A 17,666-nucleotide genomic window follows, 5' to 3' on the forward strand; every position below is an offset into this window, starting at 1 on the left:
CTTGCTGTTGTCAGCTGTGACAAGTTTGGGATGGGGCGTGGCATGTTCCCCCACAGCCACGTGTGCAGTGTACCTGCTTGTGTGTTCCTAGATCATGTAGTAGTTACCTACATTTTTTTTCCTGCAAGAAATGAAGGTGAACTGCCATGAGGCTTCATTTTGGGACAGAGAGGTCTCCTGCAGGGTGCAGGGAAGAATACCTTCCTAGGATCTTTCCCTGCTCAAGTTTATTCCCCTTTTCTCTGCCAGGCACCACCTGCTCCTAAAGTGCTGGGCGTTGCTGAGCCACTTCCAATTAACCCTCCTGCTGCCAATACTCCACAGTCCCAGCCACTGGCTCCTCAAGCAAGTCAACCGCAGCCACAGCCTCCCCCACCACAGCCTCCAGCCCCACCACCTCAGGCCATCAGTCAAACACCTTTGCCTGCACCCAGCAGCCTGCCTCAGGAAGGGACAAGTGAAGATGGCCGGAGAGATATGACTCCCAACTCTTTGGGGAACAATAGCAGCAACAACCAGCCTGGAAGTAACCATCCAAATACGCCCACTGCATCTGCCAGCACCATGCAGCCTGGGCAAGTGGACTCCTCTGCCACACCCAGCTCCAGCCTCCTTGGAGAGGGCCCAGGGATGCCGGGGAATGGGCAGGCAGGCCTGGGCCCCAGGAACACCATGAACTCAGAAGGGCTCTCAAAGGAGCAGCTGGAGCACCGAGAGCGTTCTCTGCAGACCCTGAGAGACATTGAGCGTCTGCTGCTGCGCAGCGGGGAGGCCGAGCCCTTCCTCAAATCCAGCCAAAATGCAGGTGACGGGGGCACTGCCCCTCAGCCACAGGCTGCCCCTGCCCAGGCCCCCGCGCCCCCTGCCAGCATCAAGAAGTATGAAGAGCCTCTGCAGTCCATGATCTCCCAGACCCAGAGCCTTGGTGGGCCCAGCCTGGAACATGAGGTGCCTCACCACCCTGGCGCTGACATGGGCCAGCAGATGAACATGATGATGCAGCGGCTGAACCAGGACAGCCTGACACCAGAGCAAGTGGCCTGGAGGAAGTTGCAGGAAGAGTACTACGAGGAAAAGCGACGGAAAGAGGAGCAGATCAGCATCCATGGCCGGCCCATGCAGGAGATTATGATCCCTCAGTCGATGGGGAGCATGATGATGCGTGGGCCTCCACCACCCTACCACAGCAAGCCTGGAGAGCAGTGGCCACCAGGGATGGGCAGCCAGCTGCGGGGACCCATAGATGTGCAGGACCCTCTGCAGCTGCGGGGAGGGCCACCCTTCCCTGGCCCACGGTTCCCTGGGAATCAAATGCAGAGAGTCTCTGGCTTTGCAGGGATGCAGAACATGCCCTTGGATGCTCTTGGGCCCGTGAATACCATGCAGAGGCCAGTCAGGCCCAGCATGGGATGGAGCGATGATATGTCTCCTATGGGAGGCCCTGGGAACTTTCCACAAGGCACCTTGCCCTACCCACCAGGGCAAGGAGACCCAGAAAGGTTTATGAATCCCCGTGCAAGAGAGGAGATTCTGCGGCATCAGCTCATGGAGAAACGCCCAGTGGCAATGCAGAGGCCTGTGGGGATATCCAACAACTCCATGAGCCAGGGCATGGAAATGGAGAGGATGATGCAGGCTCACAGGCAGATGGATCCATCCATGTTTGCTGGGCAGATAACAAGTGAGACCCTGAGCAGTGCCCCAATGGGAATGGATTTTGCAGGCACTCGGGGGATGCTGAGCCCTCCTATGAGTCAGTCAGGCCTTCGGGACATGGACACACCCATGGGCCCTGGCAACCTCAACATGAACATGAATGTCAATATGAACATGAACATGAACCTCAATGTCCAGATGACCCCACAGCAGCAGATGATGATGTCCCAGAAGATGAGGGGCTCTGAAATGATGACCCACCAGGGCATGAACCCTGAGGAGCTGGCCAGGGTTAGGGCTCAGAATGGCAATGGCAGTGCAATACTAACGGGACCCCAGAAAATGATGATTCCCTCACAGTTCCCCAACCAAGGACAGCAAGGCTTCTCGACAGCACAAGGGTCTTATCCCAACCTGCCCCAGGAGATGGGCAGTGGCTCAGACATGTTTAGCCCTGAGCAGGGCACCATGCCTGTTGGGAGCATCAGTGGCACCACCAGACTCAGCCACATTCCTCTGCCTCCAGTCTCCAATCCCACTCCCACACCAGGGGGAAACCTGGCCAACATGCACCCAGCACCTTCCCGGGGGCTGGGCCGCCGGCCCTCTGACCTCACCATCAACATCAACCAGATGAATTCCCCCAGTATGGGTCACCTCAAGTCTCCCACCCTTAGCCAGGTGCATTCGCCACTGGTCACCTCCCCATCTGCCAGTCTCAAGTCCCCACAGACACCCTCGCAGATGATCAGCATGCCACCTTCAAACCAGTCTGGACCCCTCAAGTCCCCCCAGGTGATGAGTTCTTCCCTCAACGTCCGGTCTCCAACTGGCTCACCAAGCCGCCTGAAGTCCCCTTCTATGGCTGTTTCTTCCCCTGGTTGGGTGCCATCTCCCAAAGCCACCATGCCCAGCCCAGGAGTCAACCAGAGCAAGCAGACTCTCAACATGAACTCATCTGCTTCCATCGGAGCTCTGGAGCAGGGTATGCTGGGTGTCTTGTATGCGAGCGCATGTCTGTGCTTAGTTTTGATGAGTGTGTGGACAGGGTTTCTCTCCAGCCCACAAGCTCTCTCTGGAACAGGAAGACATGTGTTCCTGTGCCTGGCTTTGCATCTCGCAGAGCAAGTATGTTTTCCCAGGAGTCCAAACAGGGCCTTTTCAGGTAGATCTGTGACACATGCAGCAAATGCTGTGTCTGTGCTGGGCAGTCAGGGGCAGGTTTCAGTGGAAGTCTGTCACTGCTCTGGAGCAGGGTCTCTGCATGAGCCTTCTCAGAGTCCAGAGAGTGTGGCACTGTGCCGCCTCTGTGCTTTGCAGCCTCCTCTGGTCATAGTGACCAGAGGCCAGGGTTGCTCTTTGGTGGGAGCAAGCCATTGCATGTGGACCATACTAAGTTCATCTCTCTCATTCTTGCAGGTTCTCTCCCTTCTGGGCCTCGGAGCAGCTCTTCTGCACCAGCCAGCAACACCTCTAGCACCATGAATCCAAACATGCCTTTTACTTCCTCTCCAGATCCATCCCCTTCCCAGAACCCCCTCTCACTGATGATGTCCCAGATGTCCAAGTATGCCATGCCCAGCTCCACACCACTGTACCACAATGCCATCAAAACCATCGCCACCTCTGATGATGAGCTGCTGCCAGACAGGCCTATGCTCCCACCTGGAAGTATGTCAGGTATCTACTTCTGGAGGTGGGCTTGCAAGGGGTCAGACTGTCTTGTGGCTGCCAGTGAACCTGAGGCAGCAGGTGGAGAAAGTATTAGGAACTATGATCTCCCCATGACTGCCATGTCACATAGCATAAATTTCCCCTTGTTTGTAACAGTCTGTGCAATTCCCTGCCCTCTGCCCAGCCTGTCCATCAGCTTTTGGCTTGGGTGGAAGGACGTGAGCTGGTCTGGCTTGAGGAGTCCTCCTTCCACAAGACCTGGAAGTTTTTTACCTTTACCCATGGAGATGTATTTGGCCCGAGTTTTCATGGCTCCCAGAGTTTTGTCAGGTTCAGAACTTGCAGGCAGAGGTCTCCTGCTTAGAGCCCTTGTGTTCCTGTGCAGTGGGACAGGGATGCTCTGAATGGGGCTTGGGAATCTGGTGTTTTGAGTGGAGCCCAAGTGCCTGCACAGGCAAGGCTGTGTTGTAGCACAGTTGTGATTTCAGTAGGCCAGATACGCTCCACTAACTGGTGGCACTGGTGAGGACATTTAGGCAAATGAGTGTTTTTGGTCACGTGGTGACCAGCTCAAAGGGGAATTCCAACATGCTCTACCACTTGATTTAGGGGTCTAAAGCTGTCTGATAAATATTTTTGTCGGTTTTGGAAATGAAAAATCAACTTTTTGACTCTTTCACTGCTGAGCAGTCACTTAGGTTGACCGCAAGGCATGCAAATGCATTGGCTGCCTCCACAAGCACTGATGGCTGCTCTGCTTTTCTGATGGGCACAGACTTTCCCGCCCAGACAGCATCTGTGCCGGGCCGCTGACTCTTCTGCTTTTTTCCTCCTTAGCACCCGAGGTTGTGTGGTCACTGGAGCTTGCTGGGTGGCAAACCCTGTGGCAGGCAGGAGTCAAGGGTCACTCCTTGCTGCCTTTCAGGTAGCTGAGAGCCCTGATGAGACCATGATGTAAGGCACACACAGAGCCAGTCAGGACTCTAAAATCAGGGGAATGTAAGAAATCACAAATCTGGCATGGGACTGGATGAAGTTGGAAGAGCCCTCTGGTGCTTGTGGGGTTGAGGAGCTGGAGTTGGAGACGGTTCTTCCTCATGTTGGTGCTTTGTAAGCCCATCTTGGGGCTGCTTTCTGAGCATCATGCTCCATGCTCAGGGCATTCTGAGCAGGACTGCTTTGCAGGCTCTCAGGATGTGGATTTTACAGCCCTGAAATGTCTGTAGGAGGGGTTAACTCTTCTCTCTTTTTCCTGTCCTTAGGCGTGACGGGGAATCAGCCAAATCAACTGCACTTGAACTCTGTGGGGCCTGGATCCGCTCAGAGCCCCATGGGAATGAACCTACCTGGTCAGCAGCCCCTTTCCCACGAACCACCCCCCACCTCTATGATGTCGTCCCCAAACCCTCTGGGCTCCAACATTCCTATGCATCCAAGTGGGCCAGGGGCGGGCGTGCCCCCCCAGAACCCCATGATGCTGCCCCCGGGTCCCCAGGACTCATTGAACCAGCAGTGTGGCCCTGTGCCCAACAGTTCACAGATGATTCCTTCCAACCAGCTCGTGTTCCCCCGCATGCAGCAGCCCCACAATGCCATGCCATCTCCTGCCGGAGGCATGCCCCTGGCCCCCAGCGCAGGAGGTGGCCCTGGGATGCAGCAGCATTACCCGCCAGGGATGCCCTTGCCACCTGAGGACCTTCCCTCCCAGCAGCCTGGCCAGATGCCCCCTCAGCAGCACATGATGGGCAAGAACATCCCTCCTCGGATTGGTGATCCCTACCCGCCCGTGCTTCCTGGGGTGGCGTCGGTGCTGAACGACCCCGAGCTCAGCGAGGTCATCCGCCCCACGCCCACGGGGATCCCGGAGTTTGACCTGTCCAGGATCATCCCATCAGAGAAGCCAAGCAGCACCTTGCAGTATTTCCCCAAGAGCGACAGCCAGGCACCCAAATCTCAGCCTTCCAACCTCCACCTCATGAACCTGCAGAACATGATGGCTGAGCAGCCCCCCGTGCGTCCAGGTATGAATGCTCCCAGCCTCTCCGGGCAGCAGGGCGTGCAGAGGGGACTCAGCATGCCCTTGTGCCATCCTGGACAAGTGCCCATGCTGGGCAGGACAGGCATACCGCCCCAGCAAGGCATGATGGGCAATAGCATGCACCAGGGCATGATGTCTCCGCAGCAGAGCCTGATGGCCCAGCAGAATTTCATGCTGATGCAGGCCAAGCAGAGAAGCATGTCTGTGTCAGGGGAGATGTATGCCCAGACAGGACATATGATGTCACCTCAGGGCTCTCTCATGGGCCCCCCGCCTCAGCAGAACCTCATGGTCACACACCAGATGAGGCAGAGGAGTGTCTCCCTGGACAGCCAGATGAGTTATATCCCTGGGCCTGGGAACATGGCAAACTTACCTTTTTAACCCTGACTGGCCCTCAGCGCTGGGGCGGGGATGGGGCTGCGCCTACAAACATTTTTAAACCTTTCTCTGGGGGCGGGTTGGGGGCCAATGCCAGTGGAGGACACCACGTGGGATGCTTTTCATATTGGATTTGCCTCTACACAGCAAACCAGATGTGCAGTAAACTTGATGTGAATTGGGTTTCTTTTTCCTTTCTTTTTTGGGGAAGGGGAGGGTGAAGAGGCTGGGAGTGGGGCTGTTACTTTGAACCCTGAGTGGCAACCAGGGACATCCAGACCTTGTGGCAGTTTGTAAAGTTTTCACTTACGGTTTTCCTCCGTCTAGTGTTTTTCTTGCCCTTTTTTCCTCTCTCTTTTTTTTGTCCTTCCTTTTTAAGCAACCAAAATGTGCAAGAGGGTTTTTGGAACTAGCTGTAAATAGGTCGCTGGGAAAGGCAAAATTTGTGCTGGTTTTTAATTGTCCTGTATTTCTGTGTTTTAATAGAAGCCTCAAAACATGTTTTAAAAAACAGAAAGAAAAGAACATGCTAAAGGCAACAGTGTACAAGGATTGAAATCTCTCCATGGAGGAGGCAGGAGGATCCCCAGGGTGCACAGGGTGTTGAGAGATCCCCTTGTAAAGTGACTCTGTCAGACCTGTGTTATTCACAAATCTGAATGGTTTTGCATGTGTGTGGAGAAGGGGTGGTGCAGTGTCATGCAGATCTCAGGTCCCATGGATACTATGCTGAGTACACCAACACAACCACTGACCAAGGACCATTGGGCCGGGGGAGGCCGCCAAGCTCTAGCCCCAGTGAAATGCTGCTGGAGCAGTGATCATCTGGCAGGGCAGAGGCCACAGTTTTAGAGGATGCAGCTGTTGCTGCTCTCTGGAGAAGCTGCTGTGTTTGGGATGGGAAGGATGCTGGCCCTTCAGCTGGAGAAGCATGAAGAATCTGGGCTTCACAGATGGTAACGTGCTGGACCTGAAGGTCTTGATCAGCTCTGTCACCTCTAGTCCCTTCTCTTCCCTTCATGCTATGTCCCCTGTAGGCAAGATGTTGTGGTGGGTAGGGACAGATGGGCTTTGAGGTGAGCAAGGTGATGCATTCCAGTGCTTCCAGGAGAGGCTAGCTGGGAACCCTGATCTTCTGCAGCCTTCCTACACCAGTCTATTACCCTTCACCACTGTGTCCTGCTTCCCTGCCATTGAATGCTTTCCCAGGTTTTCCTTGTGCTTGTCAGTCCTTCATGTGTAGAGTTTAGCAGGCAGTCTTCACTCCATGATAACCTGAGCTACTGGCAGCAGCCCTGCCCTGTGGCACAGGAGAGGTCCAGCTCTTGAAGAGGACCTGTCCTTGAGTGCAATACTCTACCTCAGCGTTCAGTGTCAGCAGCGTGGCTGTCCTGTGCTTCAGACGGAAGAGGCCAAGTTGAGTTGCAGTCTCTCATTCCTAGGCTGGCAAAAGCATGCCATTTGGACAACTCTGGCTTTTCTGGATGCACTCCACCCTCTCCATCCTGTACTCCATAAGGTCTTCCTGCATGCAGCTCTGATGGTCTTTACCATGTTTTTACACAGAGGGGAATGTGTCATGATGCATGCACATTTCTGCACACATCACAGTATCTCTGGACCTCTGTGAGGACTTGCAATTCCAGTATCCAGTGGTGAACCTGGGGCACACAATTGGAGGATTATCTCTGCAGAGCCAGGCTTAACACACTACCTCTCTTATAACAGAGCTCATCTTTTGCAACTTGCTGTTGCCAGGAGGAGAGGGCTTTGGAAAGGGAGATTGCCAAGTAGTGAGTGAACAGCAACGCTTTTTATCAGGTTGCAAGCTGTTTGGAAAGGCTGGTGGGTGCTGAAATGTCAGCCCAGCAGTTGTCTTGATCCAGTCTGTGAGAAGATGGAATCATAAAGTCCAGTTAAGAATACACTGAAGCTTTGGGGCATTTTGTAGTGGTGGGTGAGAAGCGTGGGTTTGGATCTGAGGAAGGATCCTGCTCTAGTCTCCTGCTTTGTAGAGGTTTGTTGTATACAGTGTGAGCAAGTAACATGGATTGAAGTGGTTAAACAGGAACAATAATGAGAAGTTCTCTGCTCCTGCTGAGACAGAGCAGAAGAATAATCTTCAGCTCAGGCTTTGGACCTGACTTGTTAGCTGGTTGGATTCTTGGTCCTTTCAGTGTGTGTTTCAGGCAGGAGGATGTGGCTCAAACAGATGTGGCTCTTTCTAAGCTTGACTTGCCTGAAAGGCTGTAGCTTCTCTTGGCTGCTCTTCAGGCTGTTGGCTGCTGGTAGCTTCTCAGAAACATCCAAATACCAATTATAATTCCAAACTTTGCTCATCACCTACCAGCAAGTCTTGGCTAATTTGAAGCCATACCATTTTCTATATGGAAGTTTTTTTGTCTGCCTGTAGATAGCTGTTGTTTTAGCCTGGTTGAGCTCTCCATGTGTTTGTACTTTCCCTGTTGTCCCTTTTGTCCAGCCCGACACAGAAGTTGCCTGGGCCTTGCAGTCCTCACTGTGTCAGCAGCGCATTGTCCCTGTATCAGCAGGAGCCTGCAAGCTTGTGGCACATGCTGTGCAGTGCTCAGAAGACTAGTGCTGAGCGCTCACAGGGACATGGCAGTGTGATGCTATTTCTGCCTGGCAACAGGAGGAAGACCTGTCCTTCAGTGACCAATAAGCCTTTTGACTCAGCTGCCCTGGATATAGAAGGAATCCTGATGCTAGGTCAGAGCTGAGGACTCTGGAGCAGCAGTTGGTGCTCTTCTGCAAAATCTCACTGCCCTGGAGCCAGCCCTACCCCTACCACTGTGATGGCTGAACAATGGGAAGAAGAAATGCTGCCTAACACCCCTGTGCCCTGGGCGCTGCTCCCAACCATGTCTGTGAACAGCAGTGTGGCAGGAGTTCCTTTGGAGGCTCAGTGACAGCCAGTCCTTGTTAGACTCAGGCAAGGTTTGCCATCAGCTGGTTGCCCGCTGCCGTGACCTGTGTCTAGTCTTGTGTCTTGTAGTTTATTGCTCGGCTCCTCACCTTGAGTTCTGTGTACTGACTCCACCTAATCGCAGTAGAAGGTTTGCCCATCTTTTAGCCATGACTTTGCCATGTTTTTCCAGCTCCAAAAAAGCAAATGCTAGGAATCTGCATCTTTCAGTATGTTGGATAATCACACATCTGGAATTAGCTTTCACATGAGGTAAAGTTGACTGACCTGTTCTCTGTCATCCCATGGAGAAACTTCCCCAGTCATTTTGTACCATTATATAAATATATATATATAAATATAAATATATAAATACAATATGTGAAGACATCTTATTGGTTTTCATTTGAAACAATTTTTAGGCTTGTTTTTGGGTATCTGTGCTGCCTGTAATGTATTGACCTGTTTTATAGGTGCCTTTTTATTAAAAAGACAAATTTCAAGACCTGACCCTGTGCCTGTATTTTTCCACATGATTTTCCACTGGACTGCAGCAGAGAGAGAGAGTTTGCAAGGTGCTGGAAGGTTTGTGTGGGCATCGGGGGAGCCCCTTCTCTGCAGCACTCCCAGGCACGCGTTCATTCATGCGTTCCCTTACTTGCACTCACCCATGCATGCTCCACTGCCTGCCACGGCCCTGTGATCACTGTGTGTGCGTAGCAGGATGCTGTGCTGGAACCCCAGCTCTGTCTCCTGGGAGACTTGGTTGCCCTGCAGGAAACGCAGAGCAGTGTGCTGTTGTGAGGGTCTTCGTGTTCCCATCTTTGGGGTTGCCTTCATCAGAGACCAGGGTTTCCTCTGGTTTGTCTGTTGGAGCCTTGTTTGCAGAGCACAGTCCGGGACTGGAGGTGCAGCGGCTGTGCTGTGGATGGTGGTGACATCGCCTTCCCACGCATCATCTCCCTGCTTTCTGCAGAAGCCACCTTGGAGCTCCCCTTGGCTCAATCCCCCTTCCTGGTAGCCTGGGTGGGCAGGGTGCATCTGCCTCACTTGGCAGCCATGGCATAGGGGCTGAGCAGAGCTCCACTGGGGAGGATGAAGGTCTGTCCGAGGGCTGCAGTGGTGGCTTTGGCAGTGTGAGTACTTAGCAGGGAAGCCCACTCTGGGGCAAGGTGTTGTGACAGCCATGCAACCTTTGAGGAGACAGTAAGGATTTTGCTGAGTGGAAAGCAGAGCTTCCTATGCAGTGAAGGAAAGTTCCTCTTGCTTTCTTCTTACCCACATTCAGCAGGCTGGCTGCAGGCAGCTATGGGAGGAACAATGGCAACTCTTTGGGGAAGGTCTGCCAGCTCTGAGCCAAGCCATTCCCAGGCTGTGTGGGCCAAATATAGGTGTAAGGGCAGTTTTCCAGTCAGGTTAGCAGCTGCTGTAAAACTGAGGCAGAAGGTGCTGTGGTTAGTGGAAGAGGCTCTGTAAAGCAGAGAGGTAATGCAGGTCTGGACTGACTCTGAACACAGCAGAGCCTTCTGCAGCACTGGTGAAGGGGAATCTGAGCAAGGTGCTCCTCTAAGCTCTTCGAGCAGAGCTTGTCAGAAAGGTGCCATCTGCCCACTTAGTCCTTTCTGATGCGTCTCCCTTGAATAGAGTGACACAGTTACAGACAAATGCTTACAAGCACTACACATGAGAAGACTGATGTTTTATTCACCTGTTTATTACAGCTTACCTCAAAACTTCCTAAAGGTTTGTACATACCAGTGCAAAAAGCTATAGTAACAACAGATGTGTAGTCTGTTCACTCTCATTTGAGTGCAGATTTTCTTTTTACTTTGTGACCACTGTAAATATTTTTATCATTATTGAATACTTTGTTATTTTTTTCAATAACATTTTCATATAGAAACACAGTTGTCACCATAACCTACTGGAGAGGTGTTTACAATGCTTCTGCAATGGGTTTTCTCACTGGTACAAGCGTGGAGAACACAGTTGCAGGCTTAAGAGACTTGCCCTTCTCTGCTGCATGTATGTGCCTGAACAACCACAGCTGCCATTACTTGAAAGTTTCATCTTTGAAGATGCGGTGCTGCAGGAAATGGAGGACTGCCTTATACTACATGAGTTTTCTCCTCAAGTCACAATGTGAGATCAAGCTATTGAGATCTCTGCCTGAGTCAGGCTGAGGTAATGTGGCCTCTTCCATACTGGCTGTTCTTTTTAGCAGGGCCCTTGAGTGAGTACTGTGAAGTTCACCTGGGACTGAGCTGTCTGCTACTGGGATGAACTTCAGAAATGAGGTTAGCATAAAATTCCTGTTGCCACAGGAGAACTAATATTGTTTCGACATTGCTTAAAATGTGAGGTGAAGGGTAGAGGAGATTTTAAAGTGTGCATGTGAGGAGGGTGACATTGGTATGTATGGCTCTCCTACAGTTCAGGCCACAGTACTCTTTAGGAACAGAAATGTCATGGAGCAGTATTGTGGGCCCGCTGCCATATTAAACTGTGACAAGACCTCCTAGGCAGCAGCAAGCTGTTTTGAGTCCGCTGGGGTTTCCCCACACACCAGCTTGTGGTGCAAGAATTAATGATGGGGAAAGCTGCTGCTCTTACTTTGAAGCAAATTATCATCAAGCTGCCCTGATCTGAGCAGTTTCTGCATACTTGCAGTTCAGGGCAAGATGACCACCCAGGTCTGTCCCTCTGTACATCTGGATGCAGTTAATCTCTGAAAGCCCTGTAGGTGCAGGTGGAGGAAAACTAACAGAAAGCATAGTGCAAAGCAAAATGTCACATTTCCTCTAGCCTTGCTAAAAACAAAGGAGACTTTCCCTTACTCTGGGGCAGTGGGTCTCCTTGCTCTCAGAATCCATAAATAGCCATACAACTAGCTGCAAAAAAAAAAAAAAGTTATACTATCAGCTTTACAAGGCTGTGTGGTTTCTCTCCCCTGTGTGCGCTCACAAGACAGAAGCCATCTCCTCAGACAGTGTTCCTCCTTAAAGGAAAACTTTTGCATAGTCAGGCATTTAGTTCAGCAGCCGCTCACATAAGATCATAACAGCAGTAAAACAGATCAAATGAGTGGGGAAGGATGCAACTGGTGTCAGGAAAGGAGTCTGTGACAGTCAAATCTTTCAGTCTGTGGGAGGACCTCCTGGCATGAGCTGTGTTGGGAAAATGAGGCTGTTGTGGCGGGCTGGGGGGATGTTATGCAGCAGGAGGACAATGTTGCAGTCAAAGGTGTCCAGTACTGTACACCCATGCTATTGGATTGAGCTTTGCAGCCCCCATCAGTCCTACCTGCATCTCTCCAGTTGCGATGGCCACTGAGTCCCACGGCTTCCCTTGAGCACATGTGTACCAACCTTAGCTAGTGAAATGGAGACCTGTTTACTGACATGACTCATTTACTTGGCTGCACATTTTTCCTTAACCCTGGCACCCCAGTCCTGTGCCTGGCTTTGTGCACAAGATGCCTACAGTCCATTTTTCAAGGGAGAGGTGGGAATGTCAGCTTCAACCCACTTGAGTGATCATCTTCATCCAGCTCCACAAGAGTGACCATCAGGCATCCAGCATTCACCAACAGTTGCCAGATGGGTCTCTACAAGTTTGAGAATCAGGAAGAGCCAAGCAAGGTGTCTGATGAGATTTGGGTGTATTGGACCTGTTTCCTGAGGAGTGAAGAAAGTTGTGGGGATGCTTGTGAAACTTGTAATTGAGACCACAGCAAGTGTGCCACTGGGAAGGAAAGACCCAGGCCAGTTCTTCCCCGCAGGCAGCCTTTCCCAGCTAGAAAGTGGAGATGGAGGTGATGTTGTCAGACTCTATCCCACTACCCTTCCTTGTCACCTCCAGGATCTCTTGCAGAGTCTCCTGGCTTATGCAGCCAAGCTCCTGCAGGATCCGGAAGAAGTCATTACGGAACTTGACCCCAATAAAAGCGTAGAGGATGGGGTTGAGGCAGCAGTGTGTGAAGCCAATGGCCTCTGTCACCATGATGGCTGTGTCCAGTTGGTCTTCCAGGAGGCAGTTCTTGGTGAAGGCTTCTAGCTTGGTAAGTGTGTTCAGGAAGATGACAATGTGGTATGGGCTCCAGCACAGGAGGAAGATGCCTGTGACCAGGATGGCCACACGGACAGCTTTTTGCCTCTGCAGGCGCTGGGACTGACACAGTGCCCGGATGATGGCCATGTAGCAGTAACACATGACCAGCAGAGGCACAAAGAAGCCCACGGTGTGGTAGAGGAAGCGAGTTGCCAGCCATGCATTGTTTCCATCAATCCCAACTTCTGGAAAATAGCAAATGCTGCGGTTGCTGTCATCCGTCCAGACTTCCATGAAGACGAGATCAGGTAAAGTCAGAAGCAATGAGCAGAGCCAGACAGCCGTGCAGGTGAGGTGGATGGAGCGAGCTCTGCGTTTGCGGTAGGTGTGGATCGCATAGACGATGGCCAGGTAACGGTCCACTGCGATGCACCCCAGCAGCATGCTACTGCAGTAGAAATTGATCTTGTGGACAGCACTGAGTATCTTACAGAGGAGCCTCCCAAATACCCACCCAGCCAGGCTCTCCACCACACTGAATGGGAAGGTGAGCAACAGTGCTAGGTTGGCGAGGGTGAGGTGGAAAAGGAAGTTTTCTGTGGTGGTACGAGACCGCTTGAACCTCTCTAAAATGACCAGGACCAGAGCATTGCCCAGAGTCCCCAACACAAACATCAGCAGATAGATGAGGGGCATGAAGACCTTTCTGAAGGGGTCTCCCTGGTTGCCAACCACAGATGAGGCTGGGTTGAAGCAGAAGTAGCCCTCCAAAGAAGGGGTGGTGTTCTCAGCTTCATAGTAACCACTCAGCTCCACCTGGCTCTGGGGAACAGAGAGAGTCTTGTTAATGGAGGGGAGTTTCTCAACACAAGAACCCAGTCTCCCAGCTGCACCTGGCAGACCTAGAGCACAGCACCCCCATGTCCTGCAGCCCACCTGCATCAGGAGGAGATGCTGTCTGCAGTGTGATGAGGCCCCTCTTGTGTTGGAGGCTCCTCTACTGCCAAGAGGTGCAGCAGCAGGTGGAGAGGGTTTTCTCCATCTGTGACAGTGAGGGCTGCTCAGTCTATAATCTTTAACTGGAGTATTTGGGGATGTTTTGGTGTCCTATCAGATGATCAGTTTCATCTTCTGGTTCTTGCCAAGTTAGCTGCTGGCGAATTTTGCTTTCTCACATAGAATGGAACCCTCCTCTACCAGCTTTCCTGATTTTTCCCACCCACTTCTTATATGGACCACTCCTGTCCTGCCTGCCTGCTGTCAGGTATGAAGGTGGTAGGATTCACCACACAGCACATCTGTACCTCAAATTCTGTGCAGTGAACCTGTCCCCTTCTTCTCATCCTCAGAGGCCTGAGAGCTGCCTATAAAAGAGAAGGTGAGGTGGGGTCAGCAGCAGCTGGCCTTTGAGATCACTTCCCACACACTTGGAGGAAGGTGTGGGGCAAGTGTTCAGCACAATGGGAGGAAAGCCTCTGAGGTGCTGTGGTGCCATAGCTACAGGAATAGATGATGGAGAGAGAGATCTGTTGATAAAGCTTTCAGTTCTGAATTAATTGCAGTCAGAGCAGGAAAGGGAAGGGAAAACACCACTCAGACCCCAGACTGATATCCAGTAAGGGAAGTACAATAGAGCTGCTGCAGATGTGACTTGCCCTTGGTTTGCTGTATCTTCTTGACCAGCCTAAATTCAAGCTGAAGCTGAGGGCAAGTCTTGAGTTGTTGTTGGGCTCCCTGGATGGTGGTCATGCTTCAGCTGGCCTTGCACAACAGAGAGCAGTGGAGGAGGCTTGTGGCAATATGAATATTAGTGACAACTGGGAAGAGCTCAGCAGCAGTCACCCTGAGGTCCCCCACCCACACCCTCTCTGGAGACCTATGTTGAGACTTCAGTGTTGACCACAGCGGAAGTCTCTGCTAATGCTTTCATACCTTTCACTGCCAGCTGCAGCAGTTTGCACCTGCTGCTCCTTCCCTCATCAGCTAAAGTTCCTGTCTAAAAATACCAGCCCTGCTTTACACAGTTTTAGACCTGATTTTGGGGGTTTTTGCTCACCCAAGGGGCTACAAAGCTACAAAGCTGTGACCAGCCTGGAGTGGTACCTAACTAAGGAAGGGTGATTTATGTTTCTTCTCTCTCAGGCAGCTTTCCCTGGGTAATGCACTGGGTGAATCTGCACATGACTGTGGGGGCTTATCTATACTCCTCTGCTACTGAGACTACCTGCATGCTTCCAGAAGAAGCCTGGGCATGCTGATGGGGCATAAGTCTATGGGGAATTACCAAACTTGTAGAGCAGACAGCAGACACAGGCAGTCTCCAAGCAGTGGATGGTAGGAGGGTCCACTCCCCAGGAGCACTCCAGTTTCCCAAGGGAATGAGTCCTTGGGAAAAGTGTGGAATAACCCTGCCCAGCTCTTGCTAATCTAACTGTGGGGCTGCAAGCCTTTGGTGAGAAGCATTTTGTATTACTAAAGAACTTTTTATTTTTCTGATTTAGGGTATGATTTTGGGCCTTAAGAAATCCCTCCCAGTTATTTTCCTACCCAGCTTGAAAGTATTTCCTGCCTATTCTGGACCTGGACCTTTCAAGAGGAGTTAACAACACACAGAAATATGTGATATGTTGGTCAAGGCCAGATCCTTAAACCTCTCTGATTAAAAGCAAAACAACCTATAAACCTTTGCATTTTAGTGTAGTGACCAAACCAGGCTGCTCAGGCAGTGCAGGTGACTGTGCTGAAAACCCCAAACAGATGGTATGTTGGAATGGGAAATTTCACTGGGGAGAGGTTGGACTTTGAAGGGAAGAAGCTTTGAAGGGAAAAATGAAATTATGGAAAATAGCAGGGTTTGCTGGCTGGAGTGTCAGTCCTCCCTTGGAGCCATGCCAGCACCATTGATGGCAGTGGATGGGCAGCTTGGCTGGTGTTCAAGTTTCCAGCATCACCTGGTATTTGGAGCCGGAAGTGCAGAGGCTGAGTGCCACTATCAGACACCATCTGATTGCTGGTGGGGAGCAGGTAAAGAGGGCTCTTACTGTAAACCACTCGTTGTGGGTAGGGGAAGCTTATGTGGAGCTGTGTTTGAATCGTTCTTGCCTGCACCTCTAAGCAGAGCAACACAGAGGCGTAGGAGTGGACAGAGATGAGTTGAAGACAAATAAAAAAGGATGAAAAATCAGAGTCTGGGCTGAGACAGGAAGGGCAGGGACCAGAGCTGCAGGAGATGCACTGAATATGTCAAGCTGAGGGTTCTGGGAACTCTGCTGCAATTCTAGGACTGGAAGTGGGTGGCTGCCTGATCAGGGATGGGATAAGTCAACAGTGAGCATGCAGAGGGACCTTTGTACAGGTCTTCTGCATGAAGGGTAGGGCTTGCTCTTCCCTGAGTGTAGGAAAAAAGGAGGAACAGAACATTTGGTAACAATTGAATCCAACATTTCTCTTTTTTGGAATAACTAATCCTGAGGTCTGCTGCAGGGAGCCACTGTAGTAAAAAAATAAATTCTGAGATGCAATATTTGAAAACCAGGGTAATGATAATGCTGCTGTGTCCTTGCCATTGGATAGCACAGCATACTCTATAAGGTGCAGCTGCTCTTTTTCACTTGTAAAGGCTGGGAAGAGAACTATGAAGTAAAATACCTAGTGTCATCACGCCCTGTTAGAAGTAGTACTTGCAGTTCATCTTTCAGTCTTTAAAAGTCCTCTCTTGTAAATATACTGCATGTTCCCCTTTCAGCAGAGTGTATGTGGAGCCTGTACGTATGTGGAGCCATATGTATGGAAGCTGGTACATGGAGCAAGCAAGCAGGGTGGTCATACCAAGGGTTTTCCCACACGGAGAGAGAAGACTGGGTTTGCTTGGGTATTCCAGTTGTCAAAGGAGACCAAATAAGGTGTACAGTGTACACCTGTGTACACAGTCATTTGTACCACTGAAGCCTGGTGCAAAAGGTGCCTGGCTCAGAATAAGTGTTTTATGCCCACATTGGTCTAATGGCTGTGCAGACAGCAGGGCAGCAGGCAGTAGAGGCTGGGAGAGGCTGGCAGCACAGGATAGGACTGCTGGAGCCTCACTCTCCAGGTGAGTCACCTGGCCCTTTGCAGAGCCTCTGGTTTGTGTCCTCATGCAAGGACAGTACTTGGGCTTAGTGCTTGCCAGTACAGGTCCTGGTAGCTTTCCCCAGCAGAATACCCACCATCCCTGGATCCCAGTGGCTGTAGCCACACTACGCCAGCTCTCTGCAAGCAACAGCTTGTGGTCAAGTCTGGACTTAAGGGATGGAAGGACTGATTACACTGGCATAAGAAACGGCTCAAGCTCTGCCTCTGCCAACAGGAGGGTTAGAAGATGGATGGCCAGAAACCCGGCCTTTCAGCCCGCCCCAGCTCTGCCATCCCTGTTATCAAGCAAAGCCAGGCCCAACTCACCAAGTCATAGGTCTCTGAGGAGTAGCTGACAGGCCCCATGGTTTGAGGGGAACGATCCGTCTTTCCTCTGGATATTGCAACAAAGTTCTTTTCTGGGGTGGAGTTAATCATTTAAGTGAGCGGAGAGGGGCACAGAATGTAACAATAGAGTATTTGCAAGGCAAATGAGCTCCAGGCATAGAGTGACCTGATTGATGTAAAGATTAACATCTAGCTTTATTATCTTTTTACTAGTGCTGTAAGTTGACTTTTAAAGTATAGTTTTAAGAGTCCATATTCCTTTGGTCTATACTGCAGAAGATCCAGAACATCTTTAGGTCTTCCCTGGAAACCTTCTTGCCTACAGCTGTCCTTGTTACAGGTGGTCTGAAAGGCTTTGAAAAGGTCTGTGCTAAGGACCACCCTTACCAGAAACCTCCTGGATCCAGGCACTGCTCTGGAGCTGTGCAGGACTTTGAAGCATGGGTATGGTCTGTATGATCATCACCCTCTGCCTTAGGGTCC

At 51.3% G+C, this 17,666-nt stretch overlaps 2 protein-coding genes across 3 annotated transcripts in view; one reads left to right on the forward strand and one right to left on the reverse strand.

Moving 5' to 3' along the window:
* The window catches only part of BCL9L (BCL9 like), a 47,455-nt gene extending 38,283 nt beyond the window's left edge, over positions 1–9,172 (forward strand). The window contains exons 6-8 of one of the 2 annotated variants that reach the window (XM_058819082.1): positions 250–2,641; positions 3,076–3,336; positions 4,593–9,172. In XM_058819082.1, coding sequence (XP_058675065.1) covers positions 250–2,641; positions 3,076–3,336; positions 4,593–5,752 — 3,813 coding nt within the window. In that variant the 3' untranslated portion in view covers positions 5,753–9,172. The remainder of the gene's footprint in view (positions 1–249; positions 2,642–3,075; positions 3,337–4,592) is intronic. The other variant, XM_058819083.1, reaches the window with a different exon arrangement.
* Positions 9,173–12,470: 3,298 nt separating this feature from the next.
* Positions 12,471–17,201, reverse strand: CXCR5 (C-X-C motif chemokine receptor 5). Its single transcript, XM_058819190.1, has 2 exons — positions 17,163–17,201; positions 12,471–13,547 (listed from the first exon to the last, which is right to left on the reverse strand). The coding sequence occupies exons 1-2, from the start codon at positions 17,199–17,201 to the stop codon at positions 12,471–12,473; spliced, it is 1,116 nt and encodes a 371-aa protein (XP_058675173.1).
* Positions 17,202–17,666: the final 465 nt, after the last annotated feature.

This window comes from Ammospiza caudacuta, chromosome 23, assembly GCF_027887145.1.
Source record: "Ammospiza caudacuta isolate bAmmCau1 chromosome 23, bAmmCau1.pri, whole genome shotgun sequence".
In the NCBI taxonomy this organism is placed as follows: domain Eukaryota; kingdom Metazoa; phylum Chordata; class Aves; order Passeriformes; family Passerellidae; genus Ammospiza; species Ammospiza caudacuta.